This window comes from Ammodytes marinus (assembly GCF_949987685.1).
Source record: "Ammodytes marinus genome assembly, chromosome: 5".
Classification (NCBI taxonomy): domain Eukaryota; kingdom Metazoa; phylum Chordata; class Actinopteri; order Uranoscopiformes; family Ammodytidae; genus Ammodytes; species Ammodytes marinus.
The window spans coordinates 20,294,984-20,319,740 of NC_137234.1; the positions used below are offsets into that span (position 1 = coordinate 20,294,984).

A 24,757-nucleotide genomic window follows, 5' to 3' on the forward strand; every position below is an offset into this window, starting at 1 on the left:
ATTATCTTCATGCTGCTGATGTTCCTTGTTATTATCATTTAGTGTTAGCATGCATTTCTGTCTTCTATCAAGTATTATTCACTTTTTAATACTTTAGCATGTAGTAGGCCTATTGACCTTTTGTTATGACCTTTTTTTTAAATAATACACATAAAGTGTATTGTTGTTAGTGATATCATTATGCTGAAATGTCAGGCCATTAACCCTCACTCATTTACACTGTTTACTATAGTGAATTGTCAGCCTGTTAAAAAGACCACAGAAGAAAGAGAGAGAGAGAGAGAGAGAAGAGAGATTGGCTGTATGATCTCCATAATGCCGTGTTTAACTAACTTTGCCCAGTATAGTCAATGTTCTACAAAGGATTCAATTGGCCTCCTGATTTTGTAATGTAACAGTCAGAAAAGCACAGTTGTCTAAACTATTTAGCTGATCAGTTTTCAGGACTCTGTTTTTGTGCTACATTTTCCAAAATATAATGTGAATGTTTCAAAAGTAATACATGTTACAACGTGACGATAATCATATCTAGCCATGATGATCTGGGTGATGTGCAAGATGCACTTTTACATTATTTAAAAAACAGATTCTAAACATTATTTTCAGTAGATAAACTGCAACGTCAGAAAGAAAAACTATTGAAAAATCATACTCCTCGTACCTGAACATTTTAAATAAACAGGTTTAATTAAAGACGTTTTTTATACAAATGAAAACCTTTTTATAGATTACAAGAAGCCTATAGCTTACAGACGTGTTGTTAGATCGACCTAAGCTAGTCCGTGTCTAATGTCAGCTTTCCATAAGTCCAATTTCACGTGACTTGTGGCAAAATAAATTCCTCCATTAGTTTTATGTAATACCATCATGATAGAGAAAGCTTAAACGCAGTAAACGTCATTACACGATTAAATAATGACAGCAAAAGTCAGCTCCGTCCAGCACAGATGGGGACAGAAGCTATCCATCAACATGTCAACACTCACCGAGCAGCCACGGCGACTGGAACAGGTGTCTGACATGTTCCTGCCAGGGACGCGTTGCCCACAGACATTTATTAAAGTGAGATAATTTGAGGCCAAATAAAACCCCTTGACGACCCAGACGCAAGGAGGCCGCCATGTTGTCGTCCTCCGTGGGTGAGACGTGAGACCATAAAAATGCCTGACGGTAAAACTGCAAGGAGAGAGGGTTAAGTAGGCGGTGAGGTGAGCATAAATAAAAACTAATTATCTTGAGAGAGGTCGAAACTACAGAAACCTAAAAAGAATACCAAATTATATTTTACCGCCCAATTTGCTCAAATAAGCTATATTTGATATATATATTTAGATAAACGAGCAGGCTGAAAACGGACATTTGTTGGGGTCCTTCATACTGCGTTCAATCCTCATTGATTTACCGCCCTCTGCTGGAAATAATGAAAAAGGCTCCTGTACAAAATATATGAATACTTATACACTCAGCATATAGTATGGAAAAAGTCAATGTTTGAATGTTTTTTTCTTTCTCATTTTTGTTAACTGTGCATTATATCCTAGTCTGAAGGGTAGCCTACATTCAGTTGTAGCCTATGTTAAAAAAGTTTCACATATTTGATCATTAAATGTGATTGCATTGTTAAGACACCTAAGTAGAGTCTGCTCAGTATATAATCCATATATTCTCAAGTATAAGACACTGATTTCATTGTATTATTAATTCACAAGATTTGTTTTTTCAATAAAATAATGATTAAGCTATTTTAACATGTTGTGGTTGTTGTTGTTTCATGGAATGACATCTGCGTAATGACATAACAAAATAATTGTAAGCATCAACGAAGAAAGGCAAGCCCAATGTTCTTGTCTCTAATTAAATGCATCGAATTAGGTTTGCGCTGATTTCATGAAATAACTGACAGACACAGAAAAACAAAGAAAAAAATATATAAAAAGTGGGGCAAAGTGATTTTATGGGAATGGCATGATGTAAAAGGTTGTTCACCTGAAATGTTATCAAGGACCTTCAAGGATCATAACCTGGGTGGACAACCTGGTCAATTTCAGTTTTACCCTCGCCACCATGGTTCCGATTTGCTATTTCCGCCCACTAGCTTTCCAGCAGATAGTTGACCAGGTTGTCCACCCATGTTGTGATCCTTGAAGGTCTTTGATATCATTTCATGATGAACAATCTTTTACAACATTCCATGTCTGTTTTAAAAAAAGGGTGTTTTGCCCCCTGGGTATTAAGATTAAGCCATTCATCGTACATGTTCAGTATGTGATCACACTTTCAGGTGTCTGTATACACGTTGACAAAAAACATCCTTTACTGTTTTGTTTTTTTATTTTCACGTGTGGAAAGAACGCAATTCAGGTCAATTTGAGAAATTATTGTGATAATATGTGACATTTCTTATGATTATTGTGACGGCGAATGCAAACAAGGAAATTAATTATGTTTAAATGCTCGAAAGTAGGCTACACACAGGGACACTATTGTTAATGGAAAGGCCAAAAATATGAGCAGGAAATTGGCCTCAGAAAAGGCTGGGCATTCAAAGATATCTTGGCATCTTCACGAATACTTCCTTGTGTTTGTCTCATCAAAAATGCAGAAAAACACCTGCCAGTAAATCACACTTGATTATCAGTTGTTTATGTGAGCACAGTGACTTCGTGGTTAGTTTGAGTCATAAATGCTCATCACCACTTCCTCCTTGGTAAGATTATATGGTAGTGTTTTTTGTAACAGGCCAGTGAGCCTCCCCTTGAAAAGTAAAACTGCATTAGTGACGCGCCTCTAATCTGGTCCAACTCCCTGTTTGGGCCTGAATGCCTCACAGGTCCATTTGAGTGTGAAGACAAAATGATAAGGTGGCCTGATAAATTGGAGCTGTGTATCTCCTGAGAGAAAACAATAGCCCCACTGAGCAGGCATGGGACACAGACACAAAATCCCAGCTGGCCTGTCTTTATCCCCATGCATGCTCGGGCTATCTTTTCATCACTTCCCTGTTCTCCCTGCAGCATCTATCTGATTGAATTAATGTTCTCCCTTTTAAATAATAAAATAACTTGTGCGTGCGTGGCTCATTCAAATCGGAGAATCATTTTCTGACCGTGAGAGATAAAGGCACTTATGGACAGACATTGCACCTTGTTTTTGGCTAAACAAAGGCAGCCATTGTTTCACCTGTGCAACCTCTTGTGACCCACAATGCAGGTGGCAAAAACATTTTCACGACTATATATGTATTTTCGTTTGTTCCTAGACGGTTGTCTGCACTTCTCTTGTCACAATATTTGATGTGCAACGACACCAGTCACTGTATAAAAATGAGACATGTGGATTAAATATCTCTTCTCGGTTGCATAGTATATGTGTTGTTTGTTCCTTCCCAGATCTATTACAACTGGTTTGGGTGCATGGTTACCTACGTGCCATTGGTGCCTGCCTCCACTGACCCACAGCCAAGTGTTGTAAATACTTGTTTGACTGGTTTTAAATGGTGCTTTCCCAAATGTTTGCAGAACAATACACCAGCCTCTGTCACCTACATTTGATTCTCAAGAAAAACTGAAGTCATGGACCTTGGTGCATCCCACACGAAACACCTCTGCGTTTTCTGTGCACATTAAATCAAGCTGTTATCTGATTTAAATCAGACGTACGTGGGTGTCGCCGATCCTCGCACACTATGGGTATGTAAAGCCGGGGTTTGCATTCACAGGGCAGCGGTCTGTTAGGAAAATCAAGCTCCTGTCTGTTTGTGCTGAGGAGGTTGGATCAGTCCAGACAATTTCCCTAACTGTTCACTTATCTTGATTCAGTTGCCACAAACATATCAAACAGCATCCACATTATGCCAAAGGGAAAGTGAGGCCACATTTCAGACGTTTACATGTGTTTTTCTCTGTCTCAGTCCATGGATGCCGTTCATCTCTGTGTGCCCTAACAATGTTCAAACACAGCACATCATTTTGACAGCAAAAGCTTTTGAAGGTCAAAAGGTACCCAAATACACAAATCCTTTTCGTGATTTTTTACCTAATTTGTGGCCGCTTAAACATTAGCTCTGTGCTATGTAGGCTACAGCTATCCAACAGTACAGTATAGCTCCAATTACCTGCCGTTGTATAATGAGTTTAAACAAACTTGTAATCACAGCTTTAATTGCAACAAACCTATAATCACAGCTATGTTTGATTTTGTGCACTTCAAAGTTAAATTGCGTAGTATGGGTGGTGGTGACGAGTGTCGCTCTAGAAAAAAACACAAAGTGTGAATGCTCCACTTGAATAATGGAACAACACAGAATCCAAACAATGGGATGAGATTGATATGCACTGCAGCTTGAATTGCATGGCTCACGTGTTTCATCTCATATAAGCAAGTAACAATATGGAAATCAGAAGCAAAGCAATCAGGAGCAGTCACTTGTTTTATTGTATCTCTCTATTTTTCTCAAGGTAACCGTATAGAAAGTATTCCATGTCTGATACAGGCACGATTTTCTTCCGAAGATTTTGATCAAAGACGCAATGTAATTTCCTTCACCTCGCACAATCACAATGGGCAAATTTTTTGAAGGTGTCACGAAAGATAATAACGGCACACCGTGTCAATAAATGCTGCACTATGTAAAGAAGGGTTGCTAAAGCCAGATAAATCAGAGCAAAGATAAGATATGGATTTGCCTGCGAACAGACCAAAGAAAGGAGCCCTTCATTAACATCGCTTTTATCTGGTCTGCCATCGAGGCCTGGCCACTCATTGGCCGCCCGCAGGAACCAGTGCAGCAGCTGTGGCACGCACTGGTCCAACACTAAACTGTGTAGCATTACACTGTCAGGATAAAAACAGAGATGACCGTGTAACACACTCAGTGGGAAGAGGGCACATAGAAGTCACACTTTGTGGATATGGACAGTATTGATAAAGCCTTTGGGCTGTGAGAGAGACTGTATGCAATTTGGATGGTAGAATGAACTCAACATGCTGATTGATATGACTAATCGGGAAATATGTCTTTGTACCGTAGCAATTCAAAGTACCTGGAATTGTCCTCTTCCTGATTTACATAAGGACACCCAACCTGTGTTCAGGCAACTTCTGAAAGAAGACTGTCACAAAATAAAAACAATTACTTTATTATTTATATTACACATCAACAAACACGCACACACTTTATTTGCGACTCAGTGAATGCAAGAAGTCTGAAATGAACAAAATAAGACAAACCATAATGTATCATTATTAAATATGAACTGAATTATATATAAATTGATATTGTTAGCTTACAACTGCACATGTTTTACTGTTTGGTGCATTCCTGTACTTTTGAAGCACTGCATTGTGCATGTGGAATGTTACTTGATTATTTATTTATTTTTTCTCTGTAATGATCAAGCATCATTCCCCAATGTCACTTCACAGTATAAGCGTTTGCCTCATGTGTTTTGCATCCTATCAACATGTGTTCCTTAGGGACTTGTATTCATATTATAACAGAAGAAGAAACAGACTTCACAATGTTTTATGTTTTCAGCCTTTAGCACTTTTTTATATCCTCTTCTCAGTGTAAATACACTGTGTGTGAGGTTTAACTGTTGTCATGCTGGTATAGGAGGCATTTACTTTTATAAGGCACAGTTAAGAACCTCTCAGTGCATTGTCACAACCAAGGGAAGAATTCAAAGTAACAAAACAATCAGGCAAACATACAGTTATCGACAATATGTAAACAGTTCAAACGTATCTTCATCAAAAACAGTCAATGTCTGCATACAACTTCAAAGAAAACATAAGTTAATGAAAATGTCACTTCTCTGACTCCCTCCATCCTCTTGCATTCCTTCCAAACTTGTAAACCAGTCTGCGCCCGTCTACACGCTCCAGGATTTCTCTTTTGTAGTAATATCTGAAACAGAGGACAAAGGAACTTGATTAGATTTCAAAATTAATTTAACCAGCACACCAAAACCACAGCTAAAAATAGTACCTAACACCCTAAAAACCCTATTTCCTCCAATTACTCAAAGCTTAAATGTGATGATTGGCATATTTTTCTTTTAAAACATATTTCTCATGTCCTCTAAATTCCAGCTTCAGCTTTTGTTATTCAAAACAATAGAAAGTACCAATCTGTTTGGTGGTGCCATCAAGCTCCAAATCCATCTGCTTGCAGTAAAAAGAAAATATTGATAATACCTGAGGGCACATTCTGTAGTTCCCAGTGGTTTGCACCACAATTGAATGAAGCTCATTAGATTAGCTAGTTTGAATGTAAAACTGGGACTATTGCTGAAGCTGGGAAGCTTGTCTGAGGAGCAGGCCATTTTAATTAATTTTGGAAAAAAGTGAAAGCATTTAGCGGTTCAAAAATTAATCCCTTTTTTCGTACTTAGCGATAGCAAAATGTTAAATATTCGTTCCAAAGGGTTCAGTTCAGTGGTTTAGATGTGCAACTCTAAAAAGGAGTCTCCTATTAGCAACGGAGGTTGTTTCAAAGCAAATTGCTTAGTTGTTACAGCACGTTCATTCCAGTAGTAAGTGCATTATAAACTGCTTAGGTAAATTGGATTGGGAACAATGCTGTGTGAAATGTCTTCCTCATCACAGAATTTACAAGCTAGTGATATACTTAAAGTAGCTACGAGGAACTTTTAAATATTTAAAACAGTACCATTCTTCCTCTGATGATCATACATTACATTTCACAGCAAGCCATCAGTGAAAAGAATGATTTTTTTTTAACACCTTTGTCCGCTTATGCTCACCTAGGAAACAACCTTTAGAAGAGCTGGCATAGTAAGAACACTATCACTTGAGCCCAAAGGGGCCGCTGGTATAAACACAAACTGAAAGTCTCTCAGAGCCACTTTAAGAACACCCCCCCCCTGCACATGTAGGATGTTGACTGTATTGAAAGGGCAGAAACTTTATTTCTGAGGTCAAGTTCACTCACTCAGAGGAAAGGTTACACAAACAAAACGTTAAGTAATTGTAGGTATTGTGTAGGTAACGTATAGCCTGGTCCAACCAGACCATCGTACTTCATTTCATTTGTACAGAAGGTCTGGAACTGCCCTATTGGCAAACGTTCACTCACTTGGAGGCGGGTGTCTGTTGAAGTTTAAAACTATTGGATCTGCCCAGTGCCACTCTGGATCAGCCAACCAATTGCATAACGTTTGGTCGTGACGTATGTCATGAGCCGGCTTCTGACGGTGCATTCCAGTTGTACAGGGAACTCGGAAATTTCCGACTTCACTACATAGTCTACGTAGTCTATGGATCTACCGGTACCTGGTAACGGTAACTTGCTAGAGCCTAACGTTTAGTTATTTGGATGAGAAAGGTTGTAGGCATCCATACTTTCCCGAGCAGATGCACTGGAACACAGACAGGTCGGAACTCAGAACTACCAAGTCGGACATTTCCCAGTTCCGATTATAAAGGAACGCAGCATTCAACTGAAACTGGAGCGCGACTTTGACGTCATCGTTCTCAGCCACTCGCTATGTTTGCTGATTGGACAACCACAACTCTGGACAAGCAGGAGCTCATGAATACACTGCAGGCCCAGACTGAATACTGAAGTGAAATGAAAATTGAGCGGACGTAGGTAGGTGGGCGGAGCCAGGCTAGGTAACGTATGTACCAAGAGTTGCAATTCTTCCGGAACTGACAGGGGCATCATATACGACTTGTTCTGTGCCCACAGATTTGGTGCATGAGTCCTACACCGGCAACACCAACCGGATAACAACAATAAACAGCTTTTCAGAGGCACAGACAATTTGACAAAAACTCCCATGAAGTAAGGAAATATTTTTTTTTTAACGTGATATAGAATTGGGTAAAGGAAAGGAGAGAACCATGGAATCTGGTATAGGTTTCGACCATAACGTGACATCCCTTGTCTCCACTGAACAGTATTATTAAATCAACTTGGGCTATATATCATCACATGTCTATCAGCTCTTAACTCTTTGACATGAATTCTTCGGAGCTTCAAACCTGCCGCATTTGCTTTGTATTAATGTAACAGCTGGAGAGGTGTAGCCATACCTCATTGCCCGACTTAGTTTCTCGTAGGTCATGCTGCTGTTATTCTTCTTCTTTCCCCAAAGCTGTGCCACCGCCTCTGACTTAAGGAAGCGAAAAACCCCGTCTGTCCGATCCTCCCACTTGATCAGCCCCGGGTTCCGCTCTGGGTTCAGCAGAATGTCCCTGATGAACTCCCACAAGTGGGTTCCTCGTGGGTCTGCGGGGAGAGGAAACAGGTTGAATGGTGGCAATAAGCACATCATAACAAAATTATAAAAACAAAAATACTGAAGTTATTACTGTATTACTTACTGTGTTTTTTGACCTGATGAGGACGACTGAAAGACCTTTTGATATCTGAGAGAAAGAGATCATTGTTAAATCCTTTTTCAAGGTTCCATTAAGAAACAATAAGGTTTAGAGATGTGGTGTTCTGAAATCCAAACCTGGGCTAGAAGGGGTGGGAGAGGCCACGGGTGCCAGGTGAAGTGAGGGGTCGTAGATTTCTAGGTCGAGGAAAAAAGTCCACATTTCATTCATTTGTCACATCAACCTTAATTCACATAAAGGATAAGTAGAAATAATGCAGGGAATTTGTACAGTACCTCCAGGTGGGTAGCTGACATCTGGAAATGGACAGGAGAAGTCTACTATAAAAAGGGGGAAATAAGTGTCAATGAAAGCACGATTTAAGTCCCATTTAAATGATGATTCATTTGATTAGTCAGAACAACTGTGGGCAAACCTGTTCGTGTTGATACATGGCTAATAACTTGTTTGAGAACCACTTACATTCAGGTTTGAGTTCCAGTTGCCCTATTTCCACATGGTACTGCCCTGTGCAGGAATGATAAGCAAGGAGGAAGTGAATTATTAGCATTATGGAAAAATGTCTGTCAATAATGGTGTAATATTTGATTGATTATTCACATTCACATTAACGGATTAAGGGATCAGACAGCTATCAATGGATAAAGTCCTTGTTTGTTGTACTGAAAGCCTCTCTACGGCCCTACATTACATGCTCACGTTACATGTTACAGGACACATTGCTTTGTTACACTATGCAGGTACTGTTTTCAGTGTTTTCATTGAACAACACAATTACTAAAATACCTGCACCGTCTTTTTGGTTGAAAACAGGTAGTGAAACAGATGCGAGCAAAACTCTGTTTCTCTACACACTTCCGAACGGGGGGAAACATGTCGAACCTAACCTAGATTTTGTGTTAGCCACTACTTTGGCCCCATATATCAAAAAAAGATATCACAATGAATTTTTGAAAATGTTACACTGCATCCCTAAAAGACTGAGCTGGTTTCTCACAGCCAGCTAGAACAATAGCAGCACTGTAATCAAAAGTGAACCATACATTTCTCTGTAACCTGGAGGTTAAACCTGTTGTGCCTGGTCTCCTGCCATTTCTGTTGTTTTGAGATGCCATTAACCTCAGCCGTTAGATAAAATATCACGTGCTGATGTCATTTGATTTTCCACCGAACTTTACAAAGGAATTTGCATTTTCTTTTTTGTTGCTCCAGTTTCCTCTTAGCCCCATTCCACACATTATAGTTACAATCGAAAGCCCAGAGGTGAAGCACCAGGCCTATGAACACAGTTTATTTGCAATAACCTTCGGAGTCTAATAAAAACAGTGGATGAGACAGTTTTTGCAGCTTTTTTCTCGGCTTCATATCCCTCTGTGCTTTGTTAGGAGACCTGCTCTTGCAAGAAGCTAACAACACATCCATCATCTTCCTCACTTTAAGACAGTCCTTTTGACCTTGCACCACACATGTCATGCGTCCCATGCCCTTAACCTGCAAATCCCTTCTCAGGAAACACTTCAACAAGACTCAACTCAAATCACCCAGCATCTGCTCTATGAGGACTAATCAGACTTTTTCAGACGCACCTCCCCACTTGAGCTCTGTGAGGCTGTGGAAGAGAATGGGTCCCACGCTGCCAGAAGCGCGGATGAAGTCCTGGTAGCTCAGGCTGCAGAGCTGATGGCCGTCCATGTCAAAGTTCTGGAAGGGAACGTTGGAGGCGTCGATCTGGTGAATCTCCATGACCTGCTGCAGCCACTCCCACACCTGGTACTTTGTCCAGTACTGAGGCTGGGAGTCACGGGACCACAGGCGACTTGTGTAACCAGACATCAACATAGGAACTAGGGGGATAGACATCAATGGTTGGTTGCACATTTTAAAAAAAAACAATCTCAAAACTGCATTTGTCTACATCGGCAAATTCAATTTTGTTTAATTGCAAATATTCATCTGATGACGGAAACACAAAGTCCTCTGCTGAAACCATTCGTCAGTAATTCATTTGCAGAGCAGTTTACTAAAAGAGCTGTTGAGCTGCTTCTCAGTCGGGAATCCTTAATTCCTGTCTAGTGTTTCAGAGCTCTGGGCTCACCAGGTGAGCGATACATCAGTCGCTACTTGTCGAGAGTGATTTTCATTTTAAATTGCAGTTTCCCTAACCAATGAACACACCGGATGGTTGAATAATAGAGGGCCAAGCAGAAGATTTCAGCAGAAGATTTAGCATATACGCATTCAAGGGATTATTATTCAGACAATTTAATTATCTGATTCACATCAGCGTAGAGAGTGCATACATGACGCAAGGGAGGTATACAATAGGCTGCATTATGATTGTGTTAATGCTGGTTGTAAGCCTCACCATCAGGGTAGGAGTTAGCAGGGCCCCAGGTAGTGGTCAGCTGGCTGTCCAGGGTGGTGGATGGAGTTACACTCATATTGTAGACGCTCCACTCTGATGTACCATGGCCCAGGGACTGAGGAAGGACATAAGTGATTTAGTGTTCTGATAGATCAGAAATGAAAATATAATCTTTATTGCTTTACGGCATCCAAAGGCATGCAAAACTTACTGTGCTTGAAATATTAGAATTGTGATTGTGACTTTTCTTCATATAGTTATTACCAAAATATTCTGGTAATATATACAATATAGTAATGCACTGTTTGTATTCAACTGAATGTTTAAATATGTTACAATTACAGTACTGTGCAAAGGCTTTAGGCAGGTGTGAATAAAATGTTGAAAACTAAGAATGTTTTGAAAAATATAAATGATAATTGTTTATTTTGATCAATTTAAAATAAACGCTGAGTGAGGGAACAAGTTGTTTAAACTGGATAAGAAAGGTCTTTCCCAGATAGAGATTTAAGAGCAGACTGGGGTTTCAAGAAATGCTGTTTTTTTCACGAAGCACAGAGAAACAGGACACGTTGAGAATCGTAGACGGAGTGGTGGCCCAAGGAAACCTAAGGCAGCAGATGAAAAATACATCAAGCTTATTTCCCTTCGAAATCAGCAGATGTCCGGCAATGCCATCAATGTACATTGTACACTGTCCGGACAAATCTGGCAAGAAGTCTTCATGGAAGGTTGCAGCCAAAAAGCCATACCTCCGACATGGAAACAAGGTCAAGCAACTCATGCAAGAAAACATAGGAACTGGGGCTAAAAAAAATTTACTGATTTGAGTCAAAATATGAAATATTTGCCTGATGAGTCAAAATATGCATTATTTGACTGTAGCTGAAGACAGGTTGTTCGATGAAGGGCTGGAGAGCGGTACAATAATGGATGTCAGGCAACAGTGAAGCATGGTGGAGGCTTCTTGTAAGTTTCAAAAAATGGAGTTGAAGATTTGGTCAGGATTAATGGTGTCCTCAATGCTGAGAACAGTAGATGGATGTACCTTGGCTCCATATGAGCTGATGTCACTGCTGGATGTAGATGTATCTTCTGTTCATTCACTGCATTTAGTTAATTTATGAATATACATTTATAAATCTTCCATTTCTAAAAGCATTATTAGTATAAAGAATTTTTCGCAATTTGATCGTATTGATATCTGCCTCACTGTTAACTGTCTGTCTTCACACCTTGTATTAAGTTTCTGCTAATGAAAGCAAATTAATTGACTGATTCTTCTTCACATCAAAAGACAAAAAACATGGAGTGATTTTTTTAACATCAAGCAACCCCTGGAAATGCACTGTGTTTCTTAGTGAACAGTAAACCTAATCTAAACGTAGTGAAGGTAGCTGCTCAACAAGTGCTTTCTGTATTATTACATATGTCTTGCTGTTACCACTGTAACCAAGGTTGTCGCCAAATCAATCCATTGGATTTATTCAATTGAATGTTTTTATTTAATCTATATGCTGCAATGGTTTAAACCCTTAAAGGGCAATGAAATAAAAGGCAACACTAAAAATGGCAGCACAGTTTATGGGTTGTGTAAGCTGTGTAAACAAACACCAAAAACAAACACACATGTATGTACATAAAGACACGATTCAGACTCAACCACTATTATATTTGCATTACATGTAAATACAGTTTGTCCAAATTTCAGCAGCTCCACTGTTTTGCCCAACAGGAGGTGGGGATATGTAGCACATGCACAATAGCTGAGTCATGTAAGCAACTGTTCACTGCCAATATTTGATTGTGGTTTATGTTAGTGTAACATTCTGTGGGAATGGATTCTGCATGTTCAGGACTGTGATACTATTGCTTAATTCAGTCATTGATACTGCTAGTGAAATAGATAACTGATTGACATACTACATTCTTGGCTACATTGTGGGTTTTATGTTTGGGTTCCAATCTAATATTATGTTGCTTAAACAATCCATGTATTTTCTTTGGTACCATTTTCCAACATTTAAACAAAGCTTCTTGGCTTTGGGAAGTGAAGTACATTTATATACAGTATTTTTTCTAAGTGCTCTAAATTGGACGTAACACAATTGTGACAGTTAACACAGGTGTCATAAATGTTACTGAGTTGTATATCAAGCTGCCAAAGGTCAACATGACTGAAACTAATTCTTTACACAGTGACCCTAATTTCAACTGTTGTCTGGAAATGGTCACAACTTTACGATAAGTTATAAACGGAATTGCAGCAAGCCTCGCCACACATTTAACATTTGACAACATTGACTACAATGCACAACACATACTTGACATTCAGACAGGCAACCAAACCTTCTTATAGATTTGACATATCAGTTCTTGTATCAACCTACAGTCAAGGGCCCTGAATGAGATTTCCCCTAGGAGATAGGTGACACATACTGTCATGCCAGGTTAGATCCTCAGCTGACATTCTGCCAAGTCTTTTCAAAGGCCTTATGCTGTGTGTTAACCCCTCACTGCTGTCTTCTATTGCCATGCAGATCTCTTACCAACACGGCAGCAAATCCTGTCTTCTAATACAACAATCATGCAGCAGCGCTAATGAAACAACACAAATACACAGTCAAGGTTGTGGAACAATATCCAGACAGTTGAGTTATACTGTCGAGAAAAAAATCACTCCACATGGGCCTTTGTGATGGCATGAGTAGATAAGAAAAGATAATCTGAGTTCCCATGAAACATTGAAGATTATAATCTGAGTTCACAAGAAAAACTGAAGATTTTTAGTTTCCTTTCAGATATTGCTCGTAGGTTGGTAGTTGTAATCAAATATACGTAACTGTGACTCCAACAGTTGAAACAGAGGGATGAGCTGTACGGTATGACAGCAGGGAATTGTGCTGAAAAATGTTTTGAGTACCGGGGGGATATAAAGTTAATTCAGTGTTGCGCAGTATCGCAGAAAACCTTTTGGTGGCATATGATTTTCACTCAGTAAATGTGTGCAAAATAACAAACCACAACATAATATAAGGGCAGGTTAAATTGGCAAAATTGTTTGCAATTTCAAAAATTCTGTGTTCTTTATTTTTCTCCAATTTCGTTGAAAAGTTCAGGTGCTGTTCAATGTTATAGTGAAGGTAATTAGACTGTTATCCTTATTTTTTTGGCATTTCTCTGACTTGGAGATTGTTGCAACAACATATATAGTTTAGAGAACTTCAGAAAAAAGCTTGAGAAAAAAATAGATTAATATATATATATATATATATATATATATATATATATATATATATATATATATATATATATATATATATATATATATATATATATATATACATATGTATATTGTGATTTTCCTTTCTTTATTGTCACACCTGGAAAGGTATCCTTACTAGACCTGGTTGAAAGCATGTTAAGAAAAGCATTCATAATGATTTAAAAATGAAATGGCATTAAAACATACATGAGCCTATTAGACTTTTAGTTCGATCATACTGCATTCAGTCATTTTGAAAAGCACTGCCGGTTGCCTAGCACCAGTATACTGTAGTATGTAAGCCTACCAGAGCAGTAGAATGGGGTCCGACCAGGCCGGATAGAAGTATCACGTAGATCCACTCTCAAAACGGCTGAATGGAGATCAATTCAGTTTCTGGAGATTCCAATACTCCACAGGACTAGTGTTTACAGTGAGGAGAGGTGAGTCCTTTTGCTTCTCAAACCTTTGAATCATCAGATGAAAGCATGCAGACTCACTAGGTGCTGCCCCACCACAATGGGTGTTTTATCCTCCTAACTTCCTTATCCCTCTCCAATTGGTTACCTGTCCTGGCTCATACCGAGACCTTATTTGCATAATGCACACCCACGCAAGCACACCTGACATAAGTTTTATATTCCCTGTTAGGATTGTCGCCTCTCACCATCTCTCTCACTCACACACACACACACACACACACACACACACACACACACACACACACACACACACACACACACACACACACACACACACACACACACACACACACACACACACACACACACACACACACACACACACACACACACACAAACAGAAAGCACATGGAGACATACACACAAGGGCATGGATCCAAAAATGCTCAAAAGCCCACAGAGGGAATGTAAAATTGCTTAATGTCATTGTTCGTGTAGTTGCTTAAAACCTTGTTTAACCTTTAGAAAAAAAACATTCTCCTGTGGTGCTGTTTTGCACAACATTTGTTTTCCTTAGTTCATCATGATGAACGGGCTGCTGACAGTTCAGATAAAGACACACTGACACACTTTGTCCCTTTTCCTTTTGAAAGTCGCTGGAACTCGACAGTGGAAACAATTAGTGACACAATTAGTTTCTGTGCGCTTCAAATGAATGTAAGAAAAAAATTCCATCTGGAAGAAAATGTTACACATGTACAAAAGCTTATTTCAGCCTCACTTAGAACTATGGATGACCTGAACTCATCACAAATCACATCACTGTATAAATAAACCGAACTGCGTTGATCCACAGGTGTCGGAGTGGAGAGTGACAGATGACAATTAGCTTTGATAAGCGTCTTGCAAATTCCAGAGTGTCACACAAATAACAACGACAAGAGAGGAGAACCAGAAGCGACCTTATTATGTGTGCAATCAGTGTTCGTGCATGTTGAACTACTTTTCCTTTCATAAATCATGTACTTGGGGGCGCCCTTAGCTCAGTTGGTAGGGCGTCCCCCCCATGGGCCTCGGCCAGCAGCGGACCCGGGTTCGATTCCAGCCTGCGGTCGTTCTCTGCATGTCACTCCCCTCTCTGCCCCATTTCAACTCTGTCTCTACACTATCAATAAAGCATAAAAATGCCCAAAAATATCTTAAAAACAAATTTAAAAAAATCATGTACTACTTCCCCTCTGTGAAAATGTGCTGTCTTTGAAGGGGGGCATTAAACAGTACTGTAAATGAAATGTTTTATCGAGCAAAGTCAATGCCAGTTCTGTTATTCAACAGATAGAATAGTGTGTAGATCCCAATCAGCCATTGTGAGCGGAAAGTAAAGTAAAGAGAGTGCTGGATGTGAAACATGTTTGACCTGTTTTTTTCTTTCCAGTTTACTTCAGCCAAAAGAAAATGTTTCCAAAAAAAAAACAAGGATCCGAGGCTGAAGTGAATAATATTCACTTCAGGATACCGTTATTCTTTTTTTTTTTTTTTTTGGGGGGGGTGGGGGGTTTAGGCTCACAAACATATGCTCTTTTGACATATTATGTCAAAAGAGCATGTTTCTGTGAACCTATAGTCACCCCTTTCCACTGATGGCATATAATGACAAGAATACATTTTTGTTCACACATTCTATTTTCTGCTTGACGCCAATTAGGGTTTGGGCAAAATATCATCTTTGATCTGAGAGCTAAATCTGATCTGTTGCCTCGTATGACTACAATACCTCTCGGGGGAACATAGGCACTAACAGTCTCATGTTGATAATTGAAGTGACTTTGAGCAGGGCTGGTATAATGGTATAATGGGGCCGGGAGAAGTCTGTCAGAAAGTATGTCAAGTTTCTCTCAGGGTTTTCTTCAGCTGAAGTGGTGTGGAGGGGAACAAGGGGTGATGTTGAGCAAATAGACTCAATGAATTTCTTCTTATATAACATGGATCTGGGGAGCGGTGCAATCATATCAACTTCCAGGCCGTAATATGTTATCATCTCAAGAGGTTGACATTGGCCTTTCTCATGCTATATCCCTGTTATCAAAATAATGGCTTAGCATGCTCCTCGCAGCTCACAATGAGCTCACTGTGGAAGCTCTCACTCTGAGCTTGTATATATGTGTGTGTGTGTGTGTGTGTGTGTGTGTGTGTGTGTGTGTGTGTGTGTGTGTGTGTGTGTGTGTGTGTGTGTGTGTGTGTGTGTGTGTGTGTGTGTGTGTGTGTGTGCTTGTGTGTGTGTGTGTGTGTGTGTGTGTGTGTGTGCTTGTGTGTGTGTGTGTGTGTGTGTGTGTGCTTGTGTGTGTTTGTGTGTGTGTGTGTGTGTGTGTGTGTCCTTGTGTGTGTGTGTGTGCTTGTGTGTGTGTGTGTGTGTGTGTGTGTGTGTGTGTGTGTGTGTGTGTGTGTGTGTGTGTGTGTGTGTGTGTGTGTGTGTGTGTGCGTGTGTGTATGTGTGTGTGTATGTGTGTGTGACTTGGACTCCTGCCCAGAGCTCAGACTCAGAGGCAATGAGGGAATTCAGTGTTAGCATGATTATCTCTGAGAGTTACCCCTCATCTCTCCATGCATGCCGGATCGCTACAGTCCTAATGGTAAAGCGCGCCACTCCTGATCTCCCCTGCAACTCCCTGACACTGTCTATACCTGCCCGGGTTATGGATGAGTCGCCTTTAGCCCTCCCCACAGCCCACCTGCTGCCTATTTGTAACACAGGTGCTATCCGTTGGATTTTTTTTTGTTGCTGCAGTTTCAATCCTCTGCTCTTAAAGGGTAAAGTGCCTCCAGGGTGTAATTTGGGACCTGAGCCACTCTTCTCTGTGCCGTCCCACTGTGAATTCCTGACCAGTTTTACTGCGGCAAGATTAATAAGCCCATCGGCAGTGAACTGAAGTCCTATACACTTCTCGTTATGGTCAATGGTGTTTAGGCCTGTTTCTCAAACCTCTTTGTGATTGTTCTTACTTGGTTCTTTTCTATATCAATTTAAATTAGTTTTGGGTTCCCATGTCACAAGGAAATTACTTGCATTTGGCATCTCATTTCATGGATCTCTGTTCTGCCTTTTTATTTTAAAAGGTAGATGTTGGTCGACGTATACATAAGTCCATTGGGGGGAATAGCAAAACGGAGAGACAGAGTGGGAGAGATCAAAGCCTGGCATATCAAACTGTACTCCATGTGAGTCAGCCAACCAACATGGGGAGAGGCAGGGAAAGACATCCTCCCAGACATGAGAAAATGTCATCAAATATGCTGGCCTTAAATACATTGTGTCATCTATTTTTAAATGGAAAGAGTCAAGTAGAGGCTTATGTCACCCTCCAATAATAGCACACTACTGATCCATTTATAAAAAGACTTACTACTTGCTTAGTGGCGCTGTGAAATATTAATGCCTCATCTGAGGGATGCGGTCAAAAGTTTCTCTTTCTACAGGAAAGGCTGTCAAAGCTGTCAGTCACCGGAAACAGACAAGACAGGAGGAGGGCACGCTTTTGCATGCTCTAATGAACGGGAACGTATTAGTGGGAGTGTAGTCTATTACTGTCCCATTAGCTTCTTATCACGCCCGTTAGTGTCTTCTTTAATACTTCACATTTTGATTAGCATATGATCCAAAGAGGGAAGAAGGAAAATCATTTTTATTAGCGTCAATTACTGCTACAAATGACAATTTCACTGCTTAAATTGTAATTTTACGTTTCCTTCCTGTCAAAGAACACCGGCTGTGTAATTACAGTAATGAACAGTGTAACAGAGGAATGGATTATTCACAAGCATCTTCCTTTCTTGTCCTCTTGAACTTGCACCATGTCCATTTGCTTGACAGCGGTATTATTCACTCTGCATGGAGAACACAGGTTTTTCATGTCTCACCATTGCTATATGTGCAGGTGCAGGAGGTGCTAGCGCATGGCATGAATGATGTTAAAAATACCTTTTGTTACCTGTACAGCTTGACTGCACTTGATGAAGTAGAATGTAGATCTCTCCTCTGCCCATAGGTGGCACTGTTGTCTCATATACCGCTTGGAAGCAAGGTTATGTGAAGAGCCAAAAACACAGATATGATATTGAAATGTATAGGCAATGCCTCTATACCGTGCAACACATCTATAACCTACATTTACTATTACTACTAACTCCTGAGAAAAACATCACAGAAATGTAAGAAGGATACATGAGAGAGAAATAGTGATTAGAGACGGAAAAGAAGGAGCAGACATGGCTATACTGTCACTATGGGTTTGCCACAGCAAGTGGCAGCACCAACACAGTTCTTCCTGGGCATCTTGTGTTCTAAGCATTGCAGGTACAATACATCAGTGAAAAAACCACACGTTTAAAACCAGACATTTAAACTTGTTGTGATATTTGAACATGATTTGAGCTTTTTACTTGTGCATATCCGGTGACATTTGTATTTCTTTTTGGCATAAGTAAAAGTAGGAAATGCAACAGTATAGAATGTGAAGGCTCATCAGGTTAAAGTTGACCAGAGGAAGGGGAGGACCATAGGGCCATAGAAAGGAGTAGGGGGAAGGACCTTATATGGCCATACAGTAGGAAGGAGTAGAGGGAGGAGGCTACCGGGGTCCCCCGTGCAGCTGTTCCTTTTTCACTCCTCCCTCTCCCAAGTTTCATTGGTTCTCAGTTCACTATATAACAGCCCGTTTGGAGCAGAACAGGGCTTTTTACTATATACGCCTATAGTTTGTCACACTCTGTTCCAGCAGACTCTATCTGTCCCTTCAACTAGGAGGCAGAAGAAAAACTTAGAAAAACTTTGAGTCCAAAATACTCTGAAAGATTTTGGACTTCGAAGTACTTAGAGGCAAAGTCTTTTAAAACACTTCTTTGAAACTCTTGACACAGATGACTTGGTCAAATGGTAAACGACTAGAGGGGGAAAAATAAGAATAGGACATTTGATGGAATGGTGATAGAAGTAGTGGACTGTTTGTGTTCTCAATATAAACTAAGTCAATCATAATTTTTAAAGATTTTGGGGAATTTAGATCAGAATAGGCGGAAGGAAGTCTGGCAAACATGAAAATCCCTTTCTTTTTTTCGAGCTTAATAACTATTTTGGGATGGGGTAAAGCTTTAGACGATACTTATTGGGCATGCATTCATATACCCTTGTCAGGGCTGTACAGTGCGACAGTTTTGATCGCATTTGCTACTGAAATTGATCACGTGCGATGATGAATACAAATCCATTCGCACTCATGCGACAGGCTGCTAATGAGGAGAGGCTGTCTTTGAAACACAGAGGAGCGCTGCACAACACTGCTTAGAGTGCTTTACATTTTGTCTTAGGCAAGTAAGTTATTGAGTCCACCCTCCACTTTGGCTGGTGAAAGATGTGTGTCCTCGGGATCTGTGCTCGTGCAGCGATTCTAGGTATAAAAACTTCACCAAACGGTAATAACCGGAAGGAGACGGCACATTACCGCAGTTAAGTTAGCGCGTGTACAAACAGAACATTTCCTGTGCGCCTTCACATTAAAAGCCTGTTACTAGCCACACGTGAGTTGACTTTTATTTTGAAGCCGGTAAGAACAGGAAGTTAGCGTTTTTTTCTAGCTTGAAAGGCAACTCCTTCAGCTGCAGCGAACAGTCAACAGTAGCTTAGTCTATTTAAACAAAGTTTTAAATAAGCCACTGAAAAGCTACTCCCAACACATTCACAACAACCTATTTAATTTATCCTAAATTGTACCAATATGTATACTTATTTATTTAATAGGCTATGTTGGCAGGTTAGATTCTTTTGTCTAAATTGCAATCAGTGCACCCCTATTCATTTTTCCATAATTATTACTGCACACACTAGGATATAATATTAATTGAGAATCGCAAATGAGACCAAGATAACATGCTCAAAGGTAATTAGAGCGAAATGCAAGGGCTAAGGTTATGCAAGTTTTCGATCATACTTTGTGTGCTACCAAATTTATTTTTGTGCTACTGAATTTTTTTGCTTGCTAGCACCAGTGCTACCACCTAAAAAAATAAGCGTACAGCCCTGGACCCTTGTATCGTTTCAAGATTTACAAAAATTTAAAAAAGAGATCAAGTCAACAGATATAATGGGAAATAAAAATAACTCCAATTGAGGAGTGGGGCGGCAGTGGCGAAGTGGGTAGGGAGTTCGCCTCTGGTGTGCAGGGTCGGAGGTTCAATCCCCAGTCTCCCCGCCACATGTCGAAGTGTCCCTGGGCAAGACACTGAACCCTGAATTGCTCCCGATAGTTAGCTTATGCCTCATTTCCACCGAGTAGAGCGGGTCGGATCAGAGCGGGACAGCTCACTTTTAAGAATCTCTGTGTTGTTTCCACCGCGGACCCTACCTTTACTGGTAGGGCGGGGTTTATGACCCTACCCTTACTGTTAGGGCGGGGTTTAGGCTGGACTGCGATATCCGCCGCCAGAATATGGGTCAAACTATAGGGTTGTGGAACACTGTGGTCAAGCAAGCGGTCTCTCGTTTTTGCTTGGTCAAACCAGCCGCTTCTTTATTTATTCCCCCCGTGTTGTTGTGAGCACAGACTGCTCGGTGCAACTGATAGACAGTGAGCGAACAGCGCTGGCTACATGACATCGTAGCAGTGGGACACAGTGTAGCCAACTGATTATTTTAATGACGAGGAAAAACACCACACAATAAACAGTGCCGCGCTCACATTTTCGCCAAAACAAGACTCTCTTCACTCTAGCCGAGGTGACTACACACGGCGGAAATGATTATTTCGACCAACTGTGGTCAAGCCAGCGGTCTCTCGTTTTTGCTTGGTCAAACCAGCCGCTTCTTTATTTATTCCCCCCCGTGTTGTGAGCGTGTATTTAGCCTAACACTATCTAGGCTATGGCGTAAACACAGAGACGGCTCGGTGCAACCTTTCTTTATATGTCCATGGGTGCAACTCAGTGAGCAAACAGTGCTGGCTGCGGCAGCTACGTAGCAGTGGGACACGTAACTAAACCAACTGATTATTAATGACGAGGAAAAACACCAAACAATAAACAGTGCTGTGCTCACATTTTCACCAAAACACAGACTCTCTTCACTCTTGCCGAGATGAATACACATGGCGGAAATTATTCTTTCGACCAACCAATCAAATGACGGCAGCGTGTAGCTCCGCATTTTCGGTCCGCTTTCAGGCGGCTAGTACCCCTATGGAGGAGTACTGAGATCTGGAGCGGCTCAGAGCGGTTAGATGCGCTTAAACCGTACCCTACCCAACTTTTTACAAATGAAAAGCCAAACTACCCGGACCGAACCGCTCCGATCCGACCCGCTCTACTCGGTGGAAATGAGGCATTAGTTAGCTTAGCACCCTAGTGCTAAGCCTACCCTGCGTGGTAGCTGCTGCTATCGGTGTATGAATGTGTGTGTGACTGGGTGAATGTGTACAAAAACAATGTAAAAGCGCTTTGGGTCTGTGATAAATGGAGATATAGCGCTATACAAGACCATTTATGCAGGCACACAACCTCTTTTCTTTTCCTTTCTTGTTCATTTTATGTAATATACCTATACTCTCTTGTATTTTGTAAATAAAATCCCTTAAATGTTGTAAAGCCTCAGTTGTGAATTAGTTTATAACTGGAACAGAAGGTTTCTTCAAAGAGATGGTTCTGTCCTCGGGGACAAATTCTGAAAATAGTATATCTGTTCTATTGTTTAGGAAGGGTGGTTTCCAAAATTAAGTTGCATACAACTGAATAGCAGATAACTTGTGAATGATATCTTCCGTAAAAAAAGGAGGAAGATTTGCTGAAGCAAATTTAAAAGGGTTTATACTACACGGAAATCGGCATCATCATAAGGATGAGGGGGTTCTGATGAAGTAAAACGCTGAACACTGAACACGGTGGTACTTATTGGGCATTGTCTTTTATTTAGAAGTATCTCAGGTAGACTAGAGGGTAAATCTTGCGCTTTAAACCGCAAAGGCCGGTATTCGCAGCTCGTAGGAACCGTGGTGAGAGGGGAGACATCTTTATGAAGAAATAATGTACAATTAGAGCATCGTGTTACAAAGTTGGTTAATACGGGTTTAATAGGACATGACTAATAAACTTTGGATACTAGCTTTTCATTATAGATCAGACTTTGGTAGTCTAGATCGCATCAAAACCTACACTGAGGCTGTGACCTCCGACTGATCTGTATTACAGGAGCTGTAATAAAAAAAATTCCTTTTTTATAATGGAATAACTTAGTGATGTTTGTACTCTGTACCTCCAAGTAACAATTACTAGCCAGAGCTGCTACAATCCAAACTGTATATGTGTAAATGTTTTTTATTTAAAAAGTGGCACAAAAAAAAATCAGTGTACGCATCGCTTTACAGTTTTTTTTCGATTGCTAACCCACAGTGGGCACAACTGTAGCTCAATGTGCAAAACTCTAACTACAGTCTGTACCAACAGTCACTGGAGCTGAACAGTTCACTTCACCTGCAAAATAGGCTCAGTGCAGCAAACACTATGAACCAGCCTCATTGAGATAACACACACTGTCACTCAGAACACACTCAGAGTAGAAACACTAGCATCAAACCCCAATACTCAAATTACAAACTTTTAATTTTTACAGTTTTGAATAATTTTAGTTACTTCACACAAATGAGTGAAATTAGTTCACATGAAATTGTTTATTTTATAACATACCAGTTATGTTTAGGTAAACACAAATAAATGAAGATCAGAAGTTTGCTTCAATAGATACATATTTTTATTTGATATTTTATTGATTACATTTCCAAATGTAGTATTTATCTGTGTAAATATTCTATAATTGTGATACAGAAATCAATTCCTGTTATGTTGTCATTTACTGTAAGGGTGCAACTCTTACATTTTTGTTTGCTTGAAAATTCGTATTACAGATGTAACTTTAGATCTTTGCAGATTGCGTTGCACTCTCAACCCTGCCTCTCTCAATGAGAGACCATGATTCACAATAGGGTCTATCAGTGTTGCCCGTACTTCATCAGAAATTACAGCTCAATGTCTTCTAGGTCTTGCTCCACAAATCCAGTCTCACTGCTTCTCTTCTCCCTCCAACAACCTAGCTTCCTATTTTTGAGTTTTCCTTATACTGTATATACAGTATGTTCACTAACAAGTCTAAAACAAGTCACCTTCTTAGTGTTTCAGTTGGAATTGCAATCTGCAGTGTTTCAAATGCACTAGGCTGATATCCATTCTGTTTTGAATGTGTGGTCTACAGTTGTGACAGCAGTGTGTTAGCATTTGAACAAAGTGCTAGAAATCCACAGTGTTGTGCAGGCTGTGGTTAAGCCATGAGATAAGTGTGTAAAGCTTTGAAAATTGTGTTTAAGCAATGAAAAACGATCTAGAGTTTGGTCCACATGAGCCGCTGCGGTGCATAATGTTTTTAGAGTTTTGCACTTGTCGTTCCAGTTGTGCCCACTGTGGTTTAGCGATCGAAAAAAACTGTAAATGGATGGAAAATATTGTTATTCTCACTTCTACTAAGAGTTCGATGAGACGATTGATGCAACACTCAAATATAATTTCCTGTTTGTTTAATCAGTAAATAAACCTAAGCATACTCCCAAAATGTTGACACCCCCTTAAACAATTGTTATTATTTGTACCGCATTACAGTTTTTTTTCGATCGCTAAACCACAGTGGGCACAACTGTAGCTCAATGTGCAAAACTCTAACTACAGTCTTCACTACCAACAGTCATTGGAGCTGAACAGTTCACTTCACCTGCAAAATAGGCTCAGTGCAGCAAACAGAATTGTCCTCACTGAGATAACACACACTGTCAGTCAGAATATGCTCTGAGTACAAACACTAGCATCAAACCCCAATACACAAATTACAAACTTTTAATCTTTACAGTTTTAATAATTTGAGTTTTTTAACATACCAGTTTTTTTTAGGAAAACAAAAATAAATGAAAATCAGAAGTTTGCTTCAATAGATACACATTTTGTATATTTTATTGAAAACATTTCCAAATGTAGTATTTATCTGTGTACATATTCTATAATTGTAATACAGAAATCAATTCCTGTAATGTTGTCATTTACTGTAAGGAAAGGCAACTCTAAGCTGTTTGTTTGCTGGAAAATTCGTATTACAGATGCAACTTTAGATTTTTGCAGATTGGGTTGCACTCTCAACCCTGCCTCTCTCAATGAGAGACCATGATTCACAACAGGGTCTATCAGTGTAGCCCTTACTGTATTTCATCAGACATTACAGCTCTATGTCTTTTAAGTCTTCCTCCACACACCCACACT

At 40.0% G+C, this 24,757-nt stretch overlaps 2 protein-coding genes across 2 annotated transcripts in view; both read right to left on the minus strand.

Moving 5' to 3' along the window:
* pdhx (pyruvate dehydrogenase complex component X) overlaps window positions 1-1,140 on the minus strand; it is a 29,095-nt gene extending 27,955 nt beyond the window's left edge. Inside the window, exon 1 of the mRNA XM_080027346.1 lies at window positions 987-1,140. Within this exon, the coding sequence (XP_079883472.1) occupies window positions 987-1,122 (136 nt within the window). The 5' untranslated portion in view covers window positions 1,123-1,140. The remainder of the gene's footprint in view (window positions 1-986) is intronic.
* Window positions 1,141-5,122: 3,982 nt separating this feature from the next.
* On the minus strand, window positions 5,123-14,485 carry ehf (ets homologous factor). Its single transcript, XM_080028657.1, has 9 exons — window positions 14,308-14,485; window positions 10,736-10,850; window positions 9,957-10,214; window positions 8,833-8,877; window positions 8,646-8,690; window positions 8,487-8,546; window positions 8,353-8,397; window positions 8,062-8,257; window positions 5,123-5,908 (listed from the first exon to the last, which is right to left on the minus strand). The coding sequence occupies exons 2-9, from the start codon at window positions 10,809-10,811 to the stop codon at window positions 5,809-5,811; spliced, it is 825 nt and encodes a 274-aa protein (XP_079884783.1). The 5' UTR covers window positions 10,812-10,850; window positions 14,308-14,485; the 3' UTR covers window positions 5,123-5,808.
* Window positions 14,486-24,757: the final 10,272 nt, after the last annotated feature.

Coding starts and splice junctions, on each gene's coding strand:
- ehf (XM_080028657.1), bottom strand. CDS start 10,811: ATGAGTGTAACTCCATCCACCACCCTGGACAGCCAGCTGACCACTACC. Junction 8,691..8,832: donor ACTGGAACTCAAACCTGAAT/GTAAGTGGTTCT, acceptor CCCTTTTTATAG/TAGACTTCTCCTGTCCATTT. Junction 5,909..8,061: donor AAACTAAGTCGGGCAATGAG/GTATGGCTACAC, acceptor CCTCTGTTTCAG/ATATTACTACAAAAGAGAAA.